The 19900-nt window shown below is 58.4% G+C and overlaps 3 protein-coding genes across 12 annotated transcripts in view; 1 reads left to right on the top strand and 2 right to left on the bottom strand.

Annotated features, from left to right (window-relative positions):
- Positions 1–308: 308 nt before the first annotated feature.
- CHPF (chondroitin polymerizing factor) lies at positions 309–5204 on the bottom strand. Its single transcript, XM_033112125.1, has 4 exons — positions 4635–5204; positions 3014–3587; positions 2331–2510; positions 309–2012 (listed from the first exon to the last, which is right to left on the bottom strand). Exons 1-4 carry the CDS (start codon positions 4946–4948, stop codon positions 753–755), a joined length of 2328 nt encoding a protein of 775 aa, XP_032968016.1. The 5' UTR covers positions 4949–5204; the 3' UTR covers positions 309–752.
- TMEM198 (transmembrane protein 198) lies at positions 5073–11933 on the top strand. 3 transcript variants are annotated; one of them, XM_033112135.1, is made up of 6 exons: positions 5073–5411; positions 5546–5777; positions 6130–6299; positions 8854–9429; positions 10448–10650; positions 11017–11933. In XM_033112135.1, the coding sequence occupies exons 3-6, from the start codon at positions 6134–6136 to the stop codon at positions 11152–11154; spliced, it is 1083 nt and encodes a 360-aa protein (XP_032968026.1). In that variant the 5' UTR covers positions 5073–5411; positions 5546–5777; positions 6130–6133; the 3' UTR covers positions 11155–11933. The 3 variants fall into 3 exon arrangements, with proteins under 3 accessions (XP_032968026.1, XP_032968024.1, XP_032968025.1); XM_033112133.1 differs by lacking the exon at positions 5073–5411 and having other exon boundaries at positions 5418–5777; positions 6095–6299; XM_033112134.1 differs by lacking the exon at positions 5073–5411 and having other exon boundaries at positions 5418–5777; positions 11017–11916.
- OBSL1 (obscurin like cytoskeletal adaptor 1) overlaps positions 5144–19900 on the bottom strand; it is a 26771-nt gene continuing 12014 nt past the window's right edge. For 3 of the 8 annotated variants that reach the window (XM_033112123.1, XM_033112120.1, XM_033112115.1), the window contains 12 exons: positions 19349–19624; positions 18987–19274; positions 18523–18798; positions 17660–17929; positions 17220–17492; positions 15937–16203; positions 14908–15020; positions 14190–14346; positions 13865–14026; positions 13465–13569; positions 12903–13172; positions 11927–12194 (listed from right to left, as the gene is read on the bottom strand). In XM_033112123.1, coding sequence (XP_032968014.1) covers positions 11944–12194; positions 12903–13172; positions 13465–13569; positions 13865–14026; positions 14190–14346; positions 14908–15020; positions 15937–16203; positions 17220–17492; positions 17660–17929; positions 18523–18798; positions 18987–19274; positions 19349–19624 — 2708 coding nt within the window. In that variant the 3' untranslated portion in view covers positions 11927–11943. Of the gene's footprint in view, positions 5247–11926; positions 12199–12894; positions 13173–13464; positions 13570–13864; positions 14027–14189; positions 14347–14907; positions 15021–15936; positions 16204–17219; positions 17493–17659; positions 17930–18522; positions 18799–18986; positions 19275–19348; positions 19625–19900 lie in introns of those variants that run through there. The other 5 variants (XM_033112118.1, XM_033112117.1, XM_033112119.1 and 2 more) reach the window with 5 other exon arrangements.

The following is a 19900-nucleotide window of genomic DNA, read 5'->3' as shown; positions in this document are numbered from 1 at the left end:
CCCCCCCCCCCCCCCCCGCAGGGAGCAGGCAGACCTTTCAGACCCTGGCGGAGCTTGGGGGTGAGGAAGGAAGCCTTCTCAGGCCTCATACCTCCGGTTTGGTTTTAAAAAGTGCTGATGAAATTAGGAATAAAGCTGCATAAAGAATTCTGTGTGTCTGTGCGACCGAGCTAGGAGATGGAGCAGCACTAGGCGCACGCACAGCGTGGCCACCGGGAGAAGGGAATGTAGGCCACGCCAGGACAGGGAGCCTCCCTCCTCACCACCAGCCCTCCCCGCCCCCATGCCTGCCTTCCAAAAACTCAGAATCACCAGTCCACACTCAGCCAGTTTATTAAAGGCAGGGATCTTCACCAGGGGACTAGAAGGTAGAAGCTGGGAGACACTCCATCCTCCTCTCTTAGCTCCCCTCTTCCCCAACAACTCATCTACAGCCCAGCCCCCAGGACTCGGACCCTAGAGGCAGGGCTGGCGTCAGGCAGAGTGGACTGCATAAATACTGAGGCCATAGCTTGAATCAGCAGCGTCAGGGGACAAGGAGACTGGGTTTGGGACAGAGAAGAGGTGGCTCCGAGGGCCCCTTCTCAGGGCTTGTCCTGAGCCTGAGGACCCACAAAGCCAGAGAGAGGGGGTCAGTGGGCTGCCCTGGGGTCTGAGGCTGTGACCATCCCTGTCCAGAGAGGCTGGCAGGTGGCTCTAGGTGGTTGGGGGAGAAGTGCCACTAGGCCAGGGTTCAGGGGTGCAGGGTGGGGTTAGGTGCTGTTGCCTTGCTCCTGCTCAAAGAGCAGCATGGCGAGCTGGGTGCGGGAGCCCAGGCCCTCGAGCGTGCTCTGGCGACAGCGATGGTACAAGTCCTCGCTGAGTCGTGCGCTGCATGTCTGGGCCCGGTAGCGCTGCAGCAGCGCTGGCTCCACTGCCCGCAGCACATGCAGGCCAGAGAAGCGCAGGAACAGCTCATACACATCCATGCTCTCCAGGAGGTCCTCCTCCTGCTCCAAGGCAGCTGTCAGCCGCCCACGGGCTGCCACATAGTCGGAGTTGTAGAAGCAGGCCTCACTGGCTGCCTGGCGATCAAAGTGGCCCGTGTCTCGGCCCAGCTCCGGGGGCCCCGGGCCCTGTGGTGGGGCCACGGCTGGGTGGAAAGCCTGGAAGTGCATGGGAAAGAAGGCCTGCCAGCCAGAGATGGCATGCATGCGGCAGCGGTTCAGGAAGTCCGGCGTGAGCACTGTGTCTGGCCCAGCCAGCAGGAACAGTGTGTCCAGCGGGTGCTTCTTGGAGAGCAGATCCATGAGGCGCAGTGGTGAGGGGGCAGCTGTCTGCACACTGAGCCAGGGCACCCGGGCACCAGGGAAACGCTGCTCCAGCTCTGCCACGTGGGCCTTGACAGGTGCAAAGACATCTGCATGGGCTGCCCGCTGGGCCTGTCGTGGCTCATACAGTAGCAGCAGGGTCAGGGCCGCTGCAGTATCACCAGGCTCCAGTGCTGCTGAGGCAAAGGCCTCCAGGAAGCCAGGGGCCAGGTCACGCTCAGTCGCAGCCAGAGGAAGTAACACGGTGAGACGTGAGGCCTCAGTGACATAGGGCACAGGCAAGATCTCCACACGGCTCAGTGGCCGTAGCAGCTGCACCCGGCGGGTGAGGGGCCAGCGGCCGCCCTGGGGGGTCAGTGCCTCCAGCTGCAAGTCCAGTGTGTACTCCATACCCCGGGCAGGATCAAAGCGTCGGTAGCCATTAACCAGCTGCTGCTTCTGGAGCCGCAGGGCTGGGTGGTAGCGGCGGTTGAGCTCTTCCAAGGCTGCCCCCAGAATGTCAGCCACGTCAGCCCGGTCAGCCCCACGCAGAGGGCAGCGGGGCGAGCCATCAGCACAGGAGAAAGCATGCTGCTCAGTGAAATAGTCCCAACGTAGCACCTCAAAGCGGGAAGCCGGACGAGATGGTGCTGGAATGCCTATGGGCCAGGAGGCTGCACGCTCCCCATCAGCTGCCAGGCGGCTAGTGTTCTGGATCTCCCACTGGGTTGGAGAAACAGACTATGAGCGACATAGACCCCAGAGGCCAGCACACAGCTGGAGGACTGGGCAGGTAGCCTGTGCCACTCACAGTGGGTCCCCAGTCCCCTGCCAACCTTCCCTCCTAGGGCCTCCCACCTAGCATTCCCACAGATGGAGGCAGCCTGAGAGTTAAAATAGGGGCTTCGGGGGAGAGCGGGGACTTCTCAGAAAAGAGATAAACAAACAAGGACTGGTGTGTTCTGTGATTCTAGTGCTCATTTATTATTTCCCTGGGCTAAGACTTCTCAGGACCTGCCCACACCATTCCCTGGCCCATACCTGCAACTCCTGGATCTCCTGGTACGTGCGCTCCAGCTCAGCTCGGGCGAAAGCCTTGTGCAACTGGTACATATGCACAGGGTCACGCACAGGGTGGGCTGTCAGGGCATTGCGGAAACGAGGGTCCCTCTCCTGCACGGGCTCCCCAGGGCTCAGCTCCAGATAGCTGTAGTGTACTGCCTGCAGTGAGAAAGAGAAGGGGTCCACATGGGGAGAACAATGGGACAGCCTCCCCACCTCGCCTCACAGTGTATGTTTCATCTCGCCATCTTATGACCTGTTGTGGACTTGGAGTCACAATGATGTGGGTTGAGGTACCCTGACTAGTTGCGAGCTTGTGTGACCTTTGGGCAAGCTTCTGCTAGCTCATCTATGAAATGGGCATGCATCCTATCTCAGAGCTGTCTGGGTGCTCAAATAAAATAATAGCAAACACCTATTATGTGCAAGGTTCCCTTATTTTTTCTAATCCTTATAACAACCCTTAGCAATAATTATTCCCATTGGTATGGATGAAGATAGTGAAGCTCTGGAAATTCAGTAATTTACCCAAGGTCACAGGGATAGAAAAGGACAGAACTGTCATGGAAACCCAGGCCTATATCGCCAACCACCCCTTTGCCTCTCAGGGGAAGTGCACAAGCTCAGATAGGAGGCACCAGTGGGGCAGCTTATTTTCCCACCTCGTGGTCGCCTGTGCAGCCCACCCCGGTGGCATCCAGGATGCAGCGTCCCAGCCACTCATCCGGACGTGCACTGACGATGTCATTGCGGCAGCCTTCCAGGTGGGGGCGCAGCTGCTGCAGCAGTGTGCGCGACAAGAGCACCCCAAAGCCTCCGTGGCAGTAGCGGCCTGGGGTGGGCTCTCCACCGATGAAGTCCTGGGGCCGGCCCAGATAGAGGTGGGCAGCGGCTGCCAGGCTGAGGCGGCCAGCTAGGCGCGCCAGTCCGTGAGCCTCGGTGTAGGTGGTATCAGGTACTAGAAAGAACCAGTCAAAGTCGTCGCCGTGCTGCTCCAGCAGGTGGCGTAGTGCCAGGTGCAGGTGCCCAATGGGTCGCTCCTCGCCCAGTGTCACCACAGCCATGCCTGATGGTGCCCGGCGGCCCCGCGAGCCTGTCAGGAACACCACACGCTCTAGCCGGTGCCCCAGCGTGCGATTTACGGCCACGCCCAGCGTGGGCAATGTGGCCTGTGAGGTCAGCACTGCCACGAGCAGCCTCTGCCTGATGCCCAGCTCCGTGCTGATGTAGCGAGTCCTGGGGGAGGAGACGGCACAAAATTATCAAAAAGACAACTGGGCGGGTAGGAGGCAGCATACATAGGCTCCTGCAGGTCATGTCCTCTCTGGGTCTGTTTCCTCACCTATGAATAGGATAAGAATAACAATTCTCTCAGGGGTCATAAGGATTTCAGTGAAGTAGCCTTACCTACATAGTGCTTTTGGGAGATGGCAATATCCATGCAGATATTAAAAATATTGTGTGTCTGATTCAGTTTCACTACTAAGTAGTTGTGTACTTGAGCAAGTTATTTAACCTGTTGGAGCCTCAGTTAGCCAAATCTGAAAAATGGGGTTGATTTTATTTAAAGCATTTTGGCAAACGTTTGGCTCATAGGTACTCTACACATCATGTACATAGTACTTATTTCTATATAAATATGCCATCATACCACAAATACGTCACATAAATGATGTAATGGAATATATGGCATAAAGGTATATTGAGTGTGTTTGGGGGAGGGGCAAACTGGAGCTCAGAGGTTCCAGTAACTTACCTTCCATAACACAGAAGGTTAAGTTAAAAAACTGGAATTTGAACTCAGCGTTACTTAGGAAAATGTATTTCAAATTATCGACAGAGGCATTAATGGGATGGCTACATCACTCCTCTCCCACTAATCTCACCAGGAGGTGTCCCACGCAGGAAGAAAAGAAACAGGTAAATCCTTGTTCTTCCTTTTCTCTTTCCCTCTCTCTGTAAACCCACTCTACATACCAATAATTTCTCTAAACCCAACATCCCAGCCAGGGAGCTAGGAGGATCTTTGGGGGACCATGGGGTCGGGCCGACTTAGCACAGAGGCGGGCAAGTGCAGCCCAGGCCGGGACTGGGCCCAGAGAGGGCTTCAGATGGGCTCCACAGCTCCCGGGGAAGCAGGGCTATCGGAAGTTATCGGGGCCCAAAGACTTCCTGGTCAGCCAGTCCCTTCCTTCCGGAGCCTGACCCGGCCCCCGGCGTCCTCCCCGGCACGCCCGTGTCGGCCGATGCCCAGGGGATGGGGCTGGCGGGGCTGATCCCTACCTGACGGCCTTTTTGGCGGCTTGGCCAGGCTGTGCAGGGTGGTAGGGCAAGACACGCGGCTCCCAGTTCTCCCCGGCGCCTGTGCCGGCCCCGGGCTTCTCGCGCTCGGCTCCGGGCTGCACTGAGTTGGGCCGGCGCGCCGCGTTGGTGTTGCCGCGAAGCGGTAGCTCAGAATCTCCGGGTTGGGGCGGCCCTGGGCCGCACGGCTCCTCCACCCAGGTGACGCTGAGCAGGCTCAGAGTGAAGCCCAGGGAGATGCCCACGGCCACGGGCCCTGCGGGCCGCAGCACCGACAGTAGTAGCGATGCCCGCATGGCGCCCGGACCGTGGGCCCCGGGTCCCGGAGCAGCTCCAGAGCAGCCAGAGGAAGCTCCGAGGGGGCGGGGCCGGGGAGGGGGCGGATCCGGAGGGCCTGGGCCAAGCTGGCGGGCCCGCTCCCTCCCCACCGAGCAGAGCTCGCAGCCCGAGTCGAATCCCCTCCGCCGCGCTCCTATCCCCCTCCAGCCGCCGCTCTGTACAGCCTAGGGTCCCGGCTTTCCGCGCGGGAGCTCCGCCGCTGTCCTACGTGTCACTGCGAGAGCCCCGCCCCTGGGGTGGGGTCTCGGGCTCCAGCTACCGGAGAGGGAGGAGAAGGGGGAGGTTAAAGGCGAAGGACCCCCGGAAGTGCCCCCTCCTCAGTGCCGGAGAGGGAGACGCCGGGGGCGGAGTCCCCAGCTCCCCCCGGCGTGGTTGGTGCGTCCCGGGTGACGTCAGAAGCAGCCCGCCCCTGCCTGGATGGTGCGCCCTGAGTGACGTCAGGTGCCGAGGCCGGAGCTGTCCATCAGCACCAAAGGCCGCGGGCGGGATCAGGGCATGGGGCCGCTGCTCTGGGGGAGCCCGAGCCCCTGTTCCTGCTTCTTTCACTTCCCCAGGTCCAGTCCGAGTACCCGGACGCCGCAGGACTGGAGTGCCAGCCGGTGTTGGAGGCAGAGCGGCGCCGCCGCCGCGCAGAGAGAGGTTCCTCCGGCCCAGCAGCCCCCTTCCCCACACGACGGACTTTTCTCAGACCCCAGTCAGCTGGGGCCTCTGGCGCCCCGCAACCCCGGGCCCTCCGGCCCCTGCACAACCTCTTTCGCCCAGAAGCTCAGGTCGCCTCCAGCCCAGGTAGATTTTGGACAATCCTAGATTTAGCCGCCCACAGACGAGTCTCCTGGCTGCCTCTTTCTCACTGGCAGCACACTGCCCTCATCTCCCCCCAACCCTGTTCCCCTTTTAACTTCTTCATTCTGAGCCCCTCTAGCCAGGCAGTTTTGTTCCCTTTGTCTTTTGCCCCCCGCCTCCCACACACACTCTAAGGATGCTTCCAGAGCTGCCTGATGTGGTGCCCACTCCTTTGTCCTTGCCTCGTTCTCCCACTCCTAGTCTCACCCCATCCTGGTGGAGACCCAGGTCTTCTCCTTGATTCGAACTTCCTCTGTCAGGCTGACCTGGGAGGGTGACTCCCTTCTGTTCCCAGCATTATGCCGGGGACTGTGGCGACATTGCGGTTTCAGCTGCTGCCCCCTGAGCCAGATGATGCCTTCTGGGGTGCACCCTGTGAACAGCCTCTGGAGCGCAGGTACCAGGCACTGCCGGCCCTCGTCTGCATCATGTGCTGTCTGTTTGGAGTCGTCTACTGCTTCTTCGGTGAGACCCCCATCTCATCCATCATCTGGGCTCCCCATTGTTTCCCTAAGTTATTTTTCTGAGGCACCCCAAATCTTCTCCAGAACTTCACCACCACTACCACCACCACCGCCACCACCACAAACAACTATCTTTTCTTTCTTTCTTTCATTCCACATGTTTGTAGATCATCTAGACTCTAGATCCTAGAGAACACAGGTTTTTGAATTAGGCATGTTTCCATTTGAACCTGGCTCTGTACCTTGCTAATTGTGATGCCTTGGGCACATTAACCTGCCTGAGCCTCAGTTTTCTCATCTGAACAGTGGGAACAATGATATTTACCTCACATAGGGTTGTTGTGAGAATTAGTAGGGACTCAATAAATAGTAGCTATTGTGGTGAAGATGTGTTTGGGTCACTGTGCTAGGTAGGCACTAAAAATATTTAGCAGTGTGATTAAACATGGTTCCTTACCACAGGGCATAGATGGGGTAGAGGTTTCTGGAACGTTCACACCTGTGATACATATTACAGTTGACACTTGAACAACATAGGGGTTTGGGGTGTAGTCGAAAATCCATGTGTAACTTAAGTTGGCCCTTAGCATCCACAGATTCCCTACCATGGATCCAAAATACTGTTTTCAATCTGCAGTCAGTTGAATCCGTGGATGCGAAACCTGGGGATATGGAGGGATGACTGTATAGTTACCGAAAAAAAAACCCACCCATATAAGTGAACCCTCAAAGTTCAAACTTGTGTTGTTCAAGGGTCAGTTGTAGGCTCGGCTAGGTGGTAGTCATACACGGAGACCTCCTACAAGGCAGGCTCCACTAATCAGGGCTGCTGGGAACAGTGTGCAGAATGGGTACCATACAAGGGAGATCAGTTGAATAGGCAAGTGCGGCCTGAAATCAAACCCGTGTTCCACTTGCCAAACTCTAGGCCTTGGCACAAGGCTCTTTTGCCTAGAGGAAGGCACCCCTTTTTCTAATTTGCACAATGCCACCAGATGGAGTAAGTGCCCAGTGACTTTACAGCAAGAGTTGTAGAACTTCAGAGAGGAGAGTGAGCTCTATGGGCTGGGGAACCCAAGGAAAGCCTCCAGGAAGAGCATTCTAAGTGACTGGAAGACGTGCAAAGGAAGCTTGGAGGTCTGGATTTCAGGCTGGGCAGAGGTGGGGCGAGACTTGTGCTCTGATACCTCTATACCTCCCCCCTCGAATGGCTGGGTAGTAGTCAGGAATGAGAGCCAGATGGTCCCTTTTCTTCCACCCCCGAACTCTTGGCTGAACAGCTGCAGAGTGGGCAGGAGGAACTGCTCCTCTAAGGGTTCAGGACACATCCTGGGCCTCCAAGGAGTCTGTGTCACCTCACTCCCTCCCCTATCCAAATCTACTTGCTCTGCAGTTGCTCAGTGCATCCTGATATTCCCTTTCCTGGGCTTCCCTGGGACCCTACCCGTCAGATGACCTCACTCCCTGGCCCTCGGACTCTGAGCCCTTATATATGCCCTACTCCTCTTTCTGAGCCCCAAACCTCCTAGACTTTGATGCTTGCTCTCATTCCTAGAGCTGAATATCCTCTTTGACCTTTCTCTTTGCCTCTCCCTGACCCTTTGACCCTCATCTTCCCAACTGTTCAGGATCTACAAGTCCCTCACTCTTCCAGGTACACTTAATGGGTCCAATGGCCCTATAACCTCCATTTTCCTGAAACCCAACAACCACGATTTCACCCTATAATCCTCTTTGACTCCCTATGAGCCCTTATAAGCGCTAAGCCACCCCTTTATCTCATCACCTGTCATTCCTCCGACTCCATTTCTCCTAACTCTCCGATCCCTAGGATCACATTGCCTGATTGCCCGTCCCCCAACCAGGATCTCAATAATCCCATTTCTCTGGCCTCAGCATTACCCCCTCTCTGAAACCCTTGAACACTCTCAATGATTCCTCGTCTGTCAACGCCCCTGACCTGCAAAGACCTCACCTCCCGGGACCACTCCCTAATAACCCTGCCTCCCTCTTCTCTTTGTAACCTTTTAATGTTGTCATGTCTCTGAAGCCCTGTGACCCGTCCACAACCTCATCTTTCTGAACCTGTGAGACCCTCATCGCTCAAATTCTAACTTCCATCAACCTCATCTCTCCGAACAATCCCTCCCCACAGACCCCAATGACCCTATTGCTGATCCCCCTGTGACCCCAAGACCTACCTCTCTGACCCCTATCATCCCAAAGACCCTAATGACTCTATCGCTGATTCACTCTCGACTCCAATGACCTTTCTCCGACTCCTCTGACCCTCAAAGACCCAGCACTCATCTCAATGACTGTCTCTCCGTTTTCCATGTGACTCCCTATGACCTTTTTCTCTGACTGCCCTTGACCTCAATGGCCCCATCACTGGTTCCCTCAATCCTTTGGGGGACCCCCGGGACCCCCAATCCTTTGATCTTAGTGTCCTGCCTCTGGTTCCCCTGTGATTCCATGTCCCTGACCCCTCTGACCTCTTGCCTCCAGTCCAGTGACCTCACGTTGGCCCCTCACTAGCCCCTGTTCCCCTCCAGGTTACCGCTGCTTCAAGGCAGTGCTCTTCCTCACTGGGTTGCTGTTTGGCTCGGTGGTCATCTTCCTGCTGTGCTACCGAGAGCGGGTGCTGGAGACGCAGCTGAGCGCCGGGGCGAGTGCCGGCATCGCGCTGGGCATCGGGCTGCTGTGCGGGCTGGTGGCCATGCTGGTGCGCAGTGTGGGCCTCTTCCTGGTGGGGCTGCTGCTCGGTCTGCTGCTCGCCGCTGCTGCCCTTCTGGGCTCCGCGCCCTACTACCAGCCGGGCTCCGTGTGGGGCCCACTGGGGCTGCTACTGGGGGGCGGCCTGCTCTGCGCCCTCCTCACGCTGCGCTGGCCCCGCCCGCTCACCACCCTGGCCACCGCAGTGACCGGGGCTGCGCTCATCGCCACTGCCGCTGACTATTTTGCTGAGCTCCTGCTGCTGGGGCGCTATGCTGTGGAGCGGCTGCGAGCTGCCCCTGTACCCCCACTCTGCTGGCGGAGCTGGGCCCTGCTGGCACTTTGGCCCCTGCTCAGCCTGATGGGCGTTCTGGTGCAGTGGCGGGTGACGGCTGAGGGGGACTCCCACACGGAAGGTGAGAGGGCATGGGCCAGGGTGGGCATGAGACAAGCGGTGGGGGCGGGGCTGAGCAATTGCAGAGTGGGGGAAGAAGCTGTACACACCCACAGTGTAAGACCTCAACAGGCTTAGAGAAGTTATTCGCTCAGCGTTTGGGAAGATGGGGTCTCAGTGGCACCATTCCTTCCACAGCAGTGTATGGGGCAGTGGGCTCCACGCTGAGCCCATTCCGGATACTGGGGATACAGCAGAGACAAAACAGAAAAGGTCCCTCCCTATCCCTATGGGGTTACTTTTGGGTGGGGGAGGCAGATAATAGATGTGCAAACAAACAAGATAACTCCAGTTGTGTGGAGTGATATGAAAGAGATGTGTCGGGTCACACGAAAGAGTGATCTACAGAGGTCATTATGGACAGGGTGCTCAAGGAAGACCACTCGGAAGAGGTGAAATTTAAGTAGAGTCCTGAGACATAAGGGGCCAGCCGTGCAAAGAACTAGAGAAGAGGGACTAGCAAGGGCAGTGCCCACGAAGGAATGGGCTTGGCTTGTTGAGGAAGCGGGGCTGGAGTGTGGTGACTGAGGGACGCTGCTTGTGTGGGCTCTCTGGGGGACTCTGGAATTTATTAGGAGGGCAGTGAGATACTTTGGAGACTTAAAGCAGGGAGGACATGACCTAATTTAGTATTTGGGATACTCATTCTGGATACTGAGTGTAGAAAACACCAGGGAAGGCAAGCGTAGAAGGGGAACCAGTGAGGAGGCAGCTGCGATTGTCCAGTAGAAAGATGATGATGGCTGGTCCTGGCAAGTCACCTAGGGCTTGGGAGGGGGATAATGGCTGGGGAGGGGGTACCTAGAAGTCTAGGAATCTTCCATAAAGACCTTTGGAGGTCAAGAACAATGGAAGTCCCATCTGGAAGGTGGAAGACCAGAAAAGGAAAGGGGAATCTGGAAACCTGGAGCCCCCAGGTAGGAAAGGTGGAGAGGAGGCACGTGGGCCTGTGAGACCCTTCTCTGCCCATCCCTTCGCAGTGGTCATCAGCCGGCAGCGACGACGTGTGCAGCTGATGCGGATTCGGCAGCAGGAAGAGCACAAGGAGAAGCGGCGCAAGAAGAGGCCCCTTCGGACTCCCGCTAGAGGTCCCCGGGCTCCTCCAAGACCTGGGCTCCCTGACCCTGCTTATCGGCGCAGGCCAGTGCCCATCAAACGCTTCAATGGAGACGTCCTCTCCCCGGTGAGCACCCTGAGCTCCTCCAGTCCGAATGGGGAGAAAAGAGTGTTGTAAACTCTGTCCAAGCAGGACTGGGCCTTCCCCAGAGAGCTGGTCACTATCGTTTGTCCACCCTTTGTAACCCCTGCACCGGCAGCCTGAGGGGCCAGCTCTGGGATGGAGGAAAGGTGTCTGAGCGTGAATTTTAATGAGGGATGGTATGAGGCAGAGCCTCAGGCTGAGGACTATGGGTGTGGTGAGGTCCTGGGCCTACGGAAGTCTGGGGTGAATCTCAGGTTTGTGAGGGTACAGGGAGAGGATGTCTGCTTGAGGTGGCTCTCAGGGCAGGGGTCTGTGGCTGTACTCACACCTGTGTTTACTCTCCCACAGAGCTATATCCAGAGCTTCCGGGATCGGCAGACAGGGAGCTCACTGAGCTCCTTCATGGCCTCGCCCACAGACACGGACTACGAATATGGGTCCCGGGGACCACTGGCAGCCTGCTCAGGGCCTCCTGTGCGAGTATAGCAGTATAGCTAAGCTACTCCTGTTCACCAGGACTCTGTGGTCACCAGCTCTGTCAGCTTGGGGAGGCCTGCTGGGCCACCACCCAGACTGCCGGGCCCCATGGCCTATGGTTGTTCCTCTCTCCGCCTGGAGAAGACTGGCCTGGCTGCTAGAAGGGAGGACCTGTATCAGGCTAGGCCTGGCCTGAGGGAAAGCTCCCTCCCAAGCTCCCAAGGGGCTCCTAAGGGATGTGGGGTGTGAGCCCCATTGGGGTGTGCTCAGGGTTATGAGTGTGTCACCTGTGTGTGTGTGTGTGTGTGTGTGTGTGTGTGCGTGGAGAGGTGGGCGTGGAGAGGACACTGGGACCCTTGCCTTAGATTTCTGATCAGTAGGGCTTCTGCAAGGTTGGCCCCACCTCCTCCCCACTGCTGGGGTCCCATGGGCCACTCTCCTGCATGTCTAAGGGGAGGAGGTCTGCCTTCTTCCCTCATCGCTCTGCCTCTCAACCAGACTCATCTAAGGCTGCTTGTCCTGATCCATGGGGCAAACTGCAGCACCCCTCATCCTGGTCCCCCGTCCTCTACAAAGCCACCAGCCTGAGGGCAATAGCAGGAGATAGGAATGGGGGTGCTATTCTGGGCTGGATTGGGGAGGGGAGCTGAGGGGAAGGGGCTTAAATGCACGGTGCATGTATGGTGTCTGTCATGCCACCCTGGACACCTCATGCTTCTGTCTCCCCCCTACCCCATCCTGTTTTACATCTTTTATAAATGTGCCAAACTGTGTGGCTTCTGCCAGGAGTGGTGGTCTTCAGTGGATGGCACTTCCATGGGCCAAGTTAGAAGTGCTGTAGCTCTTGGTCCCTGAGTCACTCACTACACAGGGGCTCCAGGCAAGATCTGCCCTCCTATATTCACACAGAGAGTCAGGGAAAGGGGCTGCACCACTTTTATTGTCTCCCAACACCTCTGTTCCCCTACCACCCACCCCTGCCCGGGGTAAGGGCATGCGCCTTCCAAGCTGTCCGAGGGCACCCGCCTGGCTTGGTTCCGTCCTCCTAGCTACCTGCAGAGGAATGACTCCACGTGGGGCTGGGGAGACCACCTTCCTCCCCTGGCAGACCCTGGGCGTCCACAGAGGAAGAGCAAGACCCTCACCCTCTGCCCCACCCTTTCTGGGCCTCTGTCAGGGCTATCTGTGGGGGCTGGAAAGTAGGGGTCGGTTAGGGGTTGGGCAAGACATTTGAAGGGAATGCAGGAATTTGGGTGGAGGGTGGGGTATCTCCTATGCGGAAAAGGAAAGAAATGGGACTAGCTCAGGAGCAGTCTGCCCAGGCTAATACTGAACTCACTGAGACGGGCAGAAGCCAGCTGGGCAGAAAGCAGGAGGGATAGGTGGGGGCCATAGACCAGGAGCCAGTAGTTGGGAAGGAGGAACTCGGATACAAATGGGATGTTCAGGAGAGACAAACATGGTGCAGAGGCAGGAGGGAGTGAGGAGAAGCTGGGACAGGAAGGGGTGTAGAAAGGTGGGAACAGCTGCCCTGAACCAAGTGGTTCCTGCTGAGAATGCAGCTCCCTCCTTTCCTCAGCCTGGGTGAAATCTCCCGCCTCCCCACTCCCTACCTTCAACCCATCCCAGAACCAACTCGCCATCCCCAGTCCTGGAAAACCTTCAGTAGGTGTGTCTCAACCCACCAGCACCTAGGCGACTCCTGCCTGGCCAGACCGCCTGACCCTCTGACCTCTGCCCAGTCCAGTTTCACTCACCCTCTACCAGCAGCCGCGTGTGGGCGCTGTCCTCTCCGGCCTGGCAGCAATAGGTGCCCTGGTCCTCAGGCTGCACGTCATGGATGACCAAGCTGTGGGTGGGGCCATGGCTGCGCATCTCGTACTTGTCTCCCGGGCACAGCTCGACACCCTCCCGCAACCAGCACACTTGGCCTCCGGATCGGGACACAGTCACCTCCAGCACTGCACGGCGGCCGACCAGAACCGTCTTCTCGCGAGGAGGGCGGCGGCACATCTGGAGAGGCAGTGCTGGGGGTGGAGGACGAGGGCTTAAGTTAATAGGAACACAGAGGAGCAACGCATCTTCCCTCCCCCTGAGGCCTCCACTCCTGGTCTCATATCTCTATGCCACCGGCCTGTTCCTCTGTACCCCCAACTCAAAGTCTCCTTGTCCCCATTTCCTCCTCAGGAAACGCACTGCCCCCTGCGACCTGCCCCAGGAAGGGAGGTGGGGGAGGCAGCGTTCCTTGGACCAGCTGCCAGCCTGCCAGTCCCAGGGAAGGTGATGCCCACTCCTGGCCGCCGCCAAACAGCCGCTTACCCTCCACCTCTAGCTGAGCCACGGACTGGGCTGGTCCCGCCTGGAAGCGGACCTCACCGGCGTCCTCCGTGCGCAGCTCGCTCAGCACCAGAATGTGTTTCTTCCCTGAGGGTGAGGGGCGCGCTAGCAAGGCCGGAGCCGTCTCTGGGGAGGGTTCGTAGGGCCGGAGTACGTCCCCATGTGCACTGGGGTGGGCAGAACTAACATGCCGATGGGTAAGAGGAGCCAGCCAGGACTGAGACCTCAGAGCCGGGGGCCACGGCAAAACAGGGAGACCACTCTTTGGGCCGTGGGGCGGGGCCCATTCAAGCTGGAGGCGGGGCTTATCCTAGTGGGCGGGGTCTGTGTGAGCCGGGGGCGGGGCAGCAAGGGGCTTGAGTGGGTAGACCGTCTGCCCCACCTTCCTGTCGGATGCGGACGCGGCCTCCGGGTCTCAGTGGGCGGCCTCCGAGCTTCCAGCTCCCGGTAGTCTCGACCTCGGATACGGTGCACTCGAACGTGGCGCCGTCGCCCTCGCGGGCGCGCACAGACTGGAGCTCGGAGAGCATCGACACGACGCGCTCTGGGGCGGAGTCGGGGAGTGAGGCGGGGCGGGACGGAGGCACCCGACCCTGCCCACGCCACGCCCCTCTCCCAAGAAGCACCAGAGTCAGTCGGGGGAGAAGGCGGGTCTGCAACCCCGGAGCCCACATCAGTACCCGGCCCCGACAGGGCCTCGTACCCACCGTGCACCGTCAAGCGGACGGGCCCGGCGCGAGCCGTCCCCACCGCGCAGCTGTAGGTCCCGGCGTCCGAGGGGCGGCAGCGCCGCAGCTGGAGAAGGCGCCGCGTGCCGAGGGCTTGGAGCCTGAGCCGAGGGCTGGGGGTGAGCGGGCGCCCGTCCTAGGGGCGGGAGTGGCAGAAGGTCGGGGTGAATTTGGCTGGGCACCGGCGGCCGCGGCCCCTGGGAGGCAGCGGCGCCCTCCGTTGGTGCCAAGCGGTTTTGAGGTGCTTTTATGCTTGTCTGTGTCCTCCCCACTGGGGTCGGGCCGTTCTGCGCCTGCGGGCTGTGCCGGGAGCCTCACTGGGAAGATGTCACCCTTTGGGGACATTAGGGCTGAAAAGGGGCGCCACGAGGGCGGGAATCCCAGAGTCATGTACCCATCACATCGGCCATGAGCGTGGATTCTGGAATTAGGCAAACTTAGATTTAAATTTGGGTTCTACCCCTTTTGTCTGCCCCTGGGCAATACTTCACCCCACCCAGCCTCAGTCTCCTTATAGATAACATGGCGATAACAAGACCTACCTCAAAGGGTTGTTGTAAACATTAAAGGATTAAATGTAAAGTACATCTGAGCACAGTGCCAGGCACATCTGCTCAATGAGTATTAGTTGTTTGTTTGGGGCATTATTATTGTTGTTTTGATGCCAAGGTGGGCTGGGCTGGGGCTGGGCTCTGACCTTCTCCCAGGTGACATCAGCCAAGGCTTGGGAAAGCTCGCACTCGAACGTAGCTGTGTCGTCCTCGGTCACCTCTAGGTCTTGTGGCCCCCGCACGATGGTCACTGGGGCCTCTGGGAGTGGGAAAACGAGGATAGTACACAGGGAGCAGGGGTAAGGGCAGGATGGAGACCCAGCTCGCAGGGCCAGGAAGGACACACGTGGGCACAGGGGTCAGTGGTGGACACATTTAGACAGATGATGAGTGGAGGCCAGTAGTGAGTGGGGGATGTGTGGGGACAAGTGGTCTATCGGGAATGCTGGTCAGTGCAGGACACAGTCATTATAGGGGTCAAGGGGCAGGCGTGGCCAGCTGGCGGTCACACTTTAAGGTGGTCAGTGGGGGACATGCTGGTGCTAGAGGGGCATGGGGGGACTGGAGTAGAGATGCCAGTGGAGTCACCCATAGAGAGGCATGGTCAGTGGGGGCCACACTTGGCAGGAATGAACAGGAGACAATGGACAGTGAGCGATGCAATGGGTTCAGAGGAGCAATGGGAGACAGGGACCCTAAGGTGTGGTCAGTGGGGAATACACTGGGCTAGAAGCAAAAATGAGGGACACCGAAGCGGAGTTGCTGGTGGTCACCTTAGGCACAGTGGATCACTGGGACTTGAGTGGTCAGAAGGGCACACTCAGGCAGGCAGAGGTGGTCACAGCAGGCAGCATGGTCAGTGGAGCCGTGGTCAGGCAGGCAGGCAATAGGGACCACACTGGCACAGGCATGTTCACAGTGGCACAGTCAGTGGGTCACAGGGACTGCGGGGTCAGTGGAGCCATGTTGGATCATACTGGTCAGAGGAGCCCCCCTCAGTCAGGGCAGTCACTGCCACCACACGAGGCCAAAGGGGCAGAGGAATCACTCTGGCAGAGAGGTCAGTGAGGGGCACACTGGAACAGGCATGGTCAGTGGGGGCCACACAGGGAGTAGGATCAGTGGAGTCACACCCAGGGCAGTTAGCAGGCAGGCGGCAGTCCTGGAGGCCGCACCTCTCACGGTGAGTCTAGCTGCACAGCGCAGGGAGTCCGCAGTGAAGGAGATGCAGCCCGAGTCAGCCAGCCCCAAGCCACTGAGTACCAGGTGGTGAGTGTGGCCCTCTGCGTGAATGTGGCACTGAGGCCCTGGATGCAGCCGGACTCCACCCCGGGCCCATTCCCCAGTCACACCCTCCTGGGACAGCTCCAGCTGGAAGGTGGCGCTGCCCCCCTCAACGATGGTCACATCTTCCAGAGACCGCAGCACCCTTAGTTGCCTTGCTGGTGGGGGGAGATGGGGAGAGAGGGAGGATGAGGATTCCAGCTCTGGGCATGGATTTCAGGGGGCTCACACACCCCCTGGCCCTACATGCACCACCCCTAACACAACCGAGTAAGGGCCTATCAAATGAAGCTGAGAACCACGGTGCAGGGAGAAGGGAGCACAGCCCACCAGATTTAGGGGGAGAGAGGAGCTTACTGGAGTTAGGAGAGGGGACACAAAAAGAGGTAAGGTGTGGTTAGAGGGTTGAGGAGTCTCGGTGAGGGGTGCTGTGACACTGGAAGGAGCACAAGATTTGAAGTCAGACACACCAGGATTGAACCATAGCTCCTACATATAGTTTGGCTTCTGTGTGACCTTTTGCAAACTGCTTGACCTCTCTGGGCCGTAGTTTCCCCAGTTGTACAAGGTGAATAGCATTGAGACATGGGTTTATTGTGATTAAATGAATGAAATAAATTAGAAGAGAATATGTATCATCAATAAGAACCATTTACCAAGCTCTGCATGGCCATTTTTTGTGTTATCTCAGTTAATGTTTCCAAAGACCTTTGAAGTAGGGATCAGCCCCATTTTTAAGAAGACTTGGCTCAGATTTGTTAAGTAATTTGCATGAAGTCACACAGTTAATAGAGGGCTCCAGCTTGGGGCGTGGGGAGTGCTATTTGCCAGCCATCCCTGCTTCTGAAATGGGCCAACGTAACCTGGAGCATGTGACTAAAGGATAAACACTGCACGTCTTTCTGGAGTATATTTATGTTTATAGCAAAGCCAACTTGGACATATGAAATGGAATGCAAAATCCACATGGACTTCTTAGGTAAATAGACAACTTTAGAAAAAGCAAAGTTTTGCTTTGGGCAGGTTGCTTCAGGTCACACTCCTGGAGGTCAGCCAGGGCTGACTTGCCTCAGCGGCAAGGGGCACTTTGGTGGGGGTCTGAGGGGCCCTGGGCCAGTCAGCAAAGGCTGTGCCATGGGGTGGGTGAGGTGTTCGGAGAGGACAGGGCACTCACGCCTTACGCAGAGCCTGGCCAGGGTTCGATCGTGGTGGCTCTCACAGCCGTAGGTGCCCTGGTCAGCCAGTACGACACCATGGATGAAGAGGCGGTAGACGTGGCCATCCTGGGCCACGGACAGGCGAGGGTCATGGGGGAGGGGCTCCCCACCTCGCACCCAGCGCACGGCCCCTGCTGCACCCACTCGACCTGTCTCCACTTCAAGGCACACATCCTGGCCTTCTTCCACCCGCACATCCTGCAGCCTCCGGAGGAACAGCAACTCTGTTTCTGAGGAGGAAGGGGGATGGACGCCATGGAGCCTGGTGGGGCTTGGAGGCTGACCCCCTGCTCCATCTCCCAGGTCTGTCCCTGGGCACAAGGTCAAGGCTGCTCGGGCTGGGGCTGGGAGAATAGATACAGGAAACAAGACAATTTCATCCCCATCAGGACCAAACCTCGAACGTGGAGCCGGGCACTTGTGGCTGTGCCCCCTGCTTGGGCAGCCATGGTTCCTGCGTCTTCGAGCTGGCACCCTCGCACAGTCAGTGTGTGGCTTGACCCATTCTGGGCTATCTCTAGGTGGGGCCCTGGAGTGACAACGGCCCCATTGTGCAGCCAGGTGACATCGGCATCTGGAGGGGAGACTTCACACCGGAATGTGGCATCATCACCCTCATGGACGGTGAGTGGTGTCAGCTCCGAGATCAGTTTCACCTGCGGTGGTTCTGGTGGGAGGTGGTCAGGCAGTGAGGGGGCTGGGGCTTCCCCCTCCCTCCTTTTTATCCCCTCTGGAGGTCACAGGCCCTCATCCCCAGTTAATTAACAGACCTTTCCTGAGGCCCACTGTGTGTCAGCCATGGGAGTGTCCCAAAGGGCTAGATGCCAACTCCTCTCAATCTTGGCCTGGCACCCCACTTCTCTGACTCCCTAATAATAATACATTATTTACCATGGACCTATTTATCTCATTTAACTGTCACAATAGCCCTATAAGGCAAGTACTATCCCCACACTTTAGCGCTGGGGCTCAGAGAGCTTAAGCAACCTGCCAGTGTCATACAACTACTGCAAAGCAGAATCTAGATTGGAACCTGGGTGGGTCACTCCAGAACCCCTGCTTTTAACCATTGGGCTCTGCCTCTTCCTATTTGAGGGTTTCTGGACAAGGGAACCCTGAGTCCCCATCCAAGGAACAGTTATGCATGAATTGGAGCCAGAGGCAGAGAGGTGGGGTGGGGGATAAGGGGATCTGAAAATGGTGCGGGGGTGTGGACCTTGGGGGGCCAGGGTCCAAAGCGTGTGAGGGGTGCACTGTTACCTTCCACGCTGACGAGGAAGATGCGGCTGTCCTGGGGTGCGTCGCACAGGTACTCCCCAGCGTCCCTGCTCCGTGCCCCCCGCACCCGCAGCACCTGCCTTGCCCCGGCCTGCTCCAGCTGTACCCGCCCCTGGCTCGCCAGTCGCTCCCCGTCCTTGTACCAGCGCACAGTGCCCCCCGGCCCGGAGAGGTGCACCACCAGCTCTAGGTCCCCGCCTGGGGTGCTGCGGACCCTCGTCTGGGCCGCCTCGGGGGCCACCACCCGCACGGGGGGCTCTGTGGGGGCAGAGCTGGGGGTCACTGGGAGGAAGTGGCTCAAGGGCTATAAAGAGGGCAGTGGGAGGCAATATGGGGAAAGGTACTGAGGGAGGTGGGACAAGGAGTGGACAAGGCATGCTAGAGAAGCAGGGAAACCCACAGGTTTGGGGTGCAAGTCTGACGCTTCCTGCCCAGGCTGTACTCACCAGCCACTTGCACAGTGAAGCTGAGGCTGGGGGCTCCTGGGGCCACCCCGGCCTGGCAGGTGTACAGGCCTGTGTGGGCCGGCTCTGCAGCCTGGACGCAGAGGGTGCGGCGCGGGCCCTCGGCACGTAGCTCCAAGCCCTTACCCTCCTGCACTGGTCTCCCGTTGTGGCTCCAGAAGACAAGGGCACTAGCCCGGGACACTTCACAGCTGAGCACCACCGGCTCCCCGGGGGCCACACAGAGTGGGCCAGGGGCTGCCTCTGGGGCAAGGAACTGGATGGGGGGCTCTGGATAGAGAGAGAAGGGGATTAGCTCAGGCTTGCTCCCACCTCCCCCACCCGGGCCAGCCAAGAGCACCCACCAGCCAGGCTGACGTTGAAGGTGACAGCTTCATCATGGGTCTCACACACATACTCCCCAGCATCCTCGGGCCGGGCATGGGGCAGGGTCAGAGTGCGAGCAGGCCCCTCAGCACCTAGCAGCAGGGTGTCTGATGCTTCTACCTCCAGCCCATCCTTGTACCAGCGCACCTGGGACCCAGCAGGGGCCACCTCGCAGCGCAGCTCCACACGCCCTGGAACCCCAAACTGCAGGTCCAGAGAGCGGGCTGCCGGACGCACAATCCTCTCTGGTGGGGCTGGTGGGTGGACAGAGAGAGGGGCACGTGGGCTCAGCCTCACCTGCTAGCTTCTCAGCCTTCTCCCTTTGCAGCGTAGCTCTTGGGAATGGTACCAGCTACAACCCAAAGGCACTTACTGTGTGCCAGGCACTGTGCGAAGCACACTGCAGCTCCTTTCTCTCTACACCTAACACTCCCTAGAGGGGTACTGCTGCTGGCTTCACTTTACAGACGAGGACCTGAGGCCTCTTTAGAGGGAAGTGACTTGTCCAAGGACACATGGACAGAACAAGG

Source organism: Rhinolophus ferrumequinum, chromosome 8, assembly GCF_004115265.2.
Source record: "Rhinolophus ferrumequinum isolate MPI-CBG mRhiFer1 chromosome 8, mRhiFer1_v1.p, whole genome shotgun sequence".
NCBI lineage: Eukaryota > Metazoa > Chordata > Mammalia > Chiroptera > Rhinolophidae > Rhinolophus > Rhinolophus ferrumequinum.
This window is presented reverse-complemented; position numbering and strand designations above follow the sequence as displayed.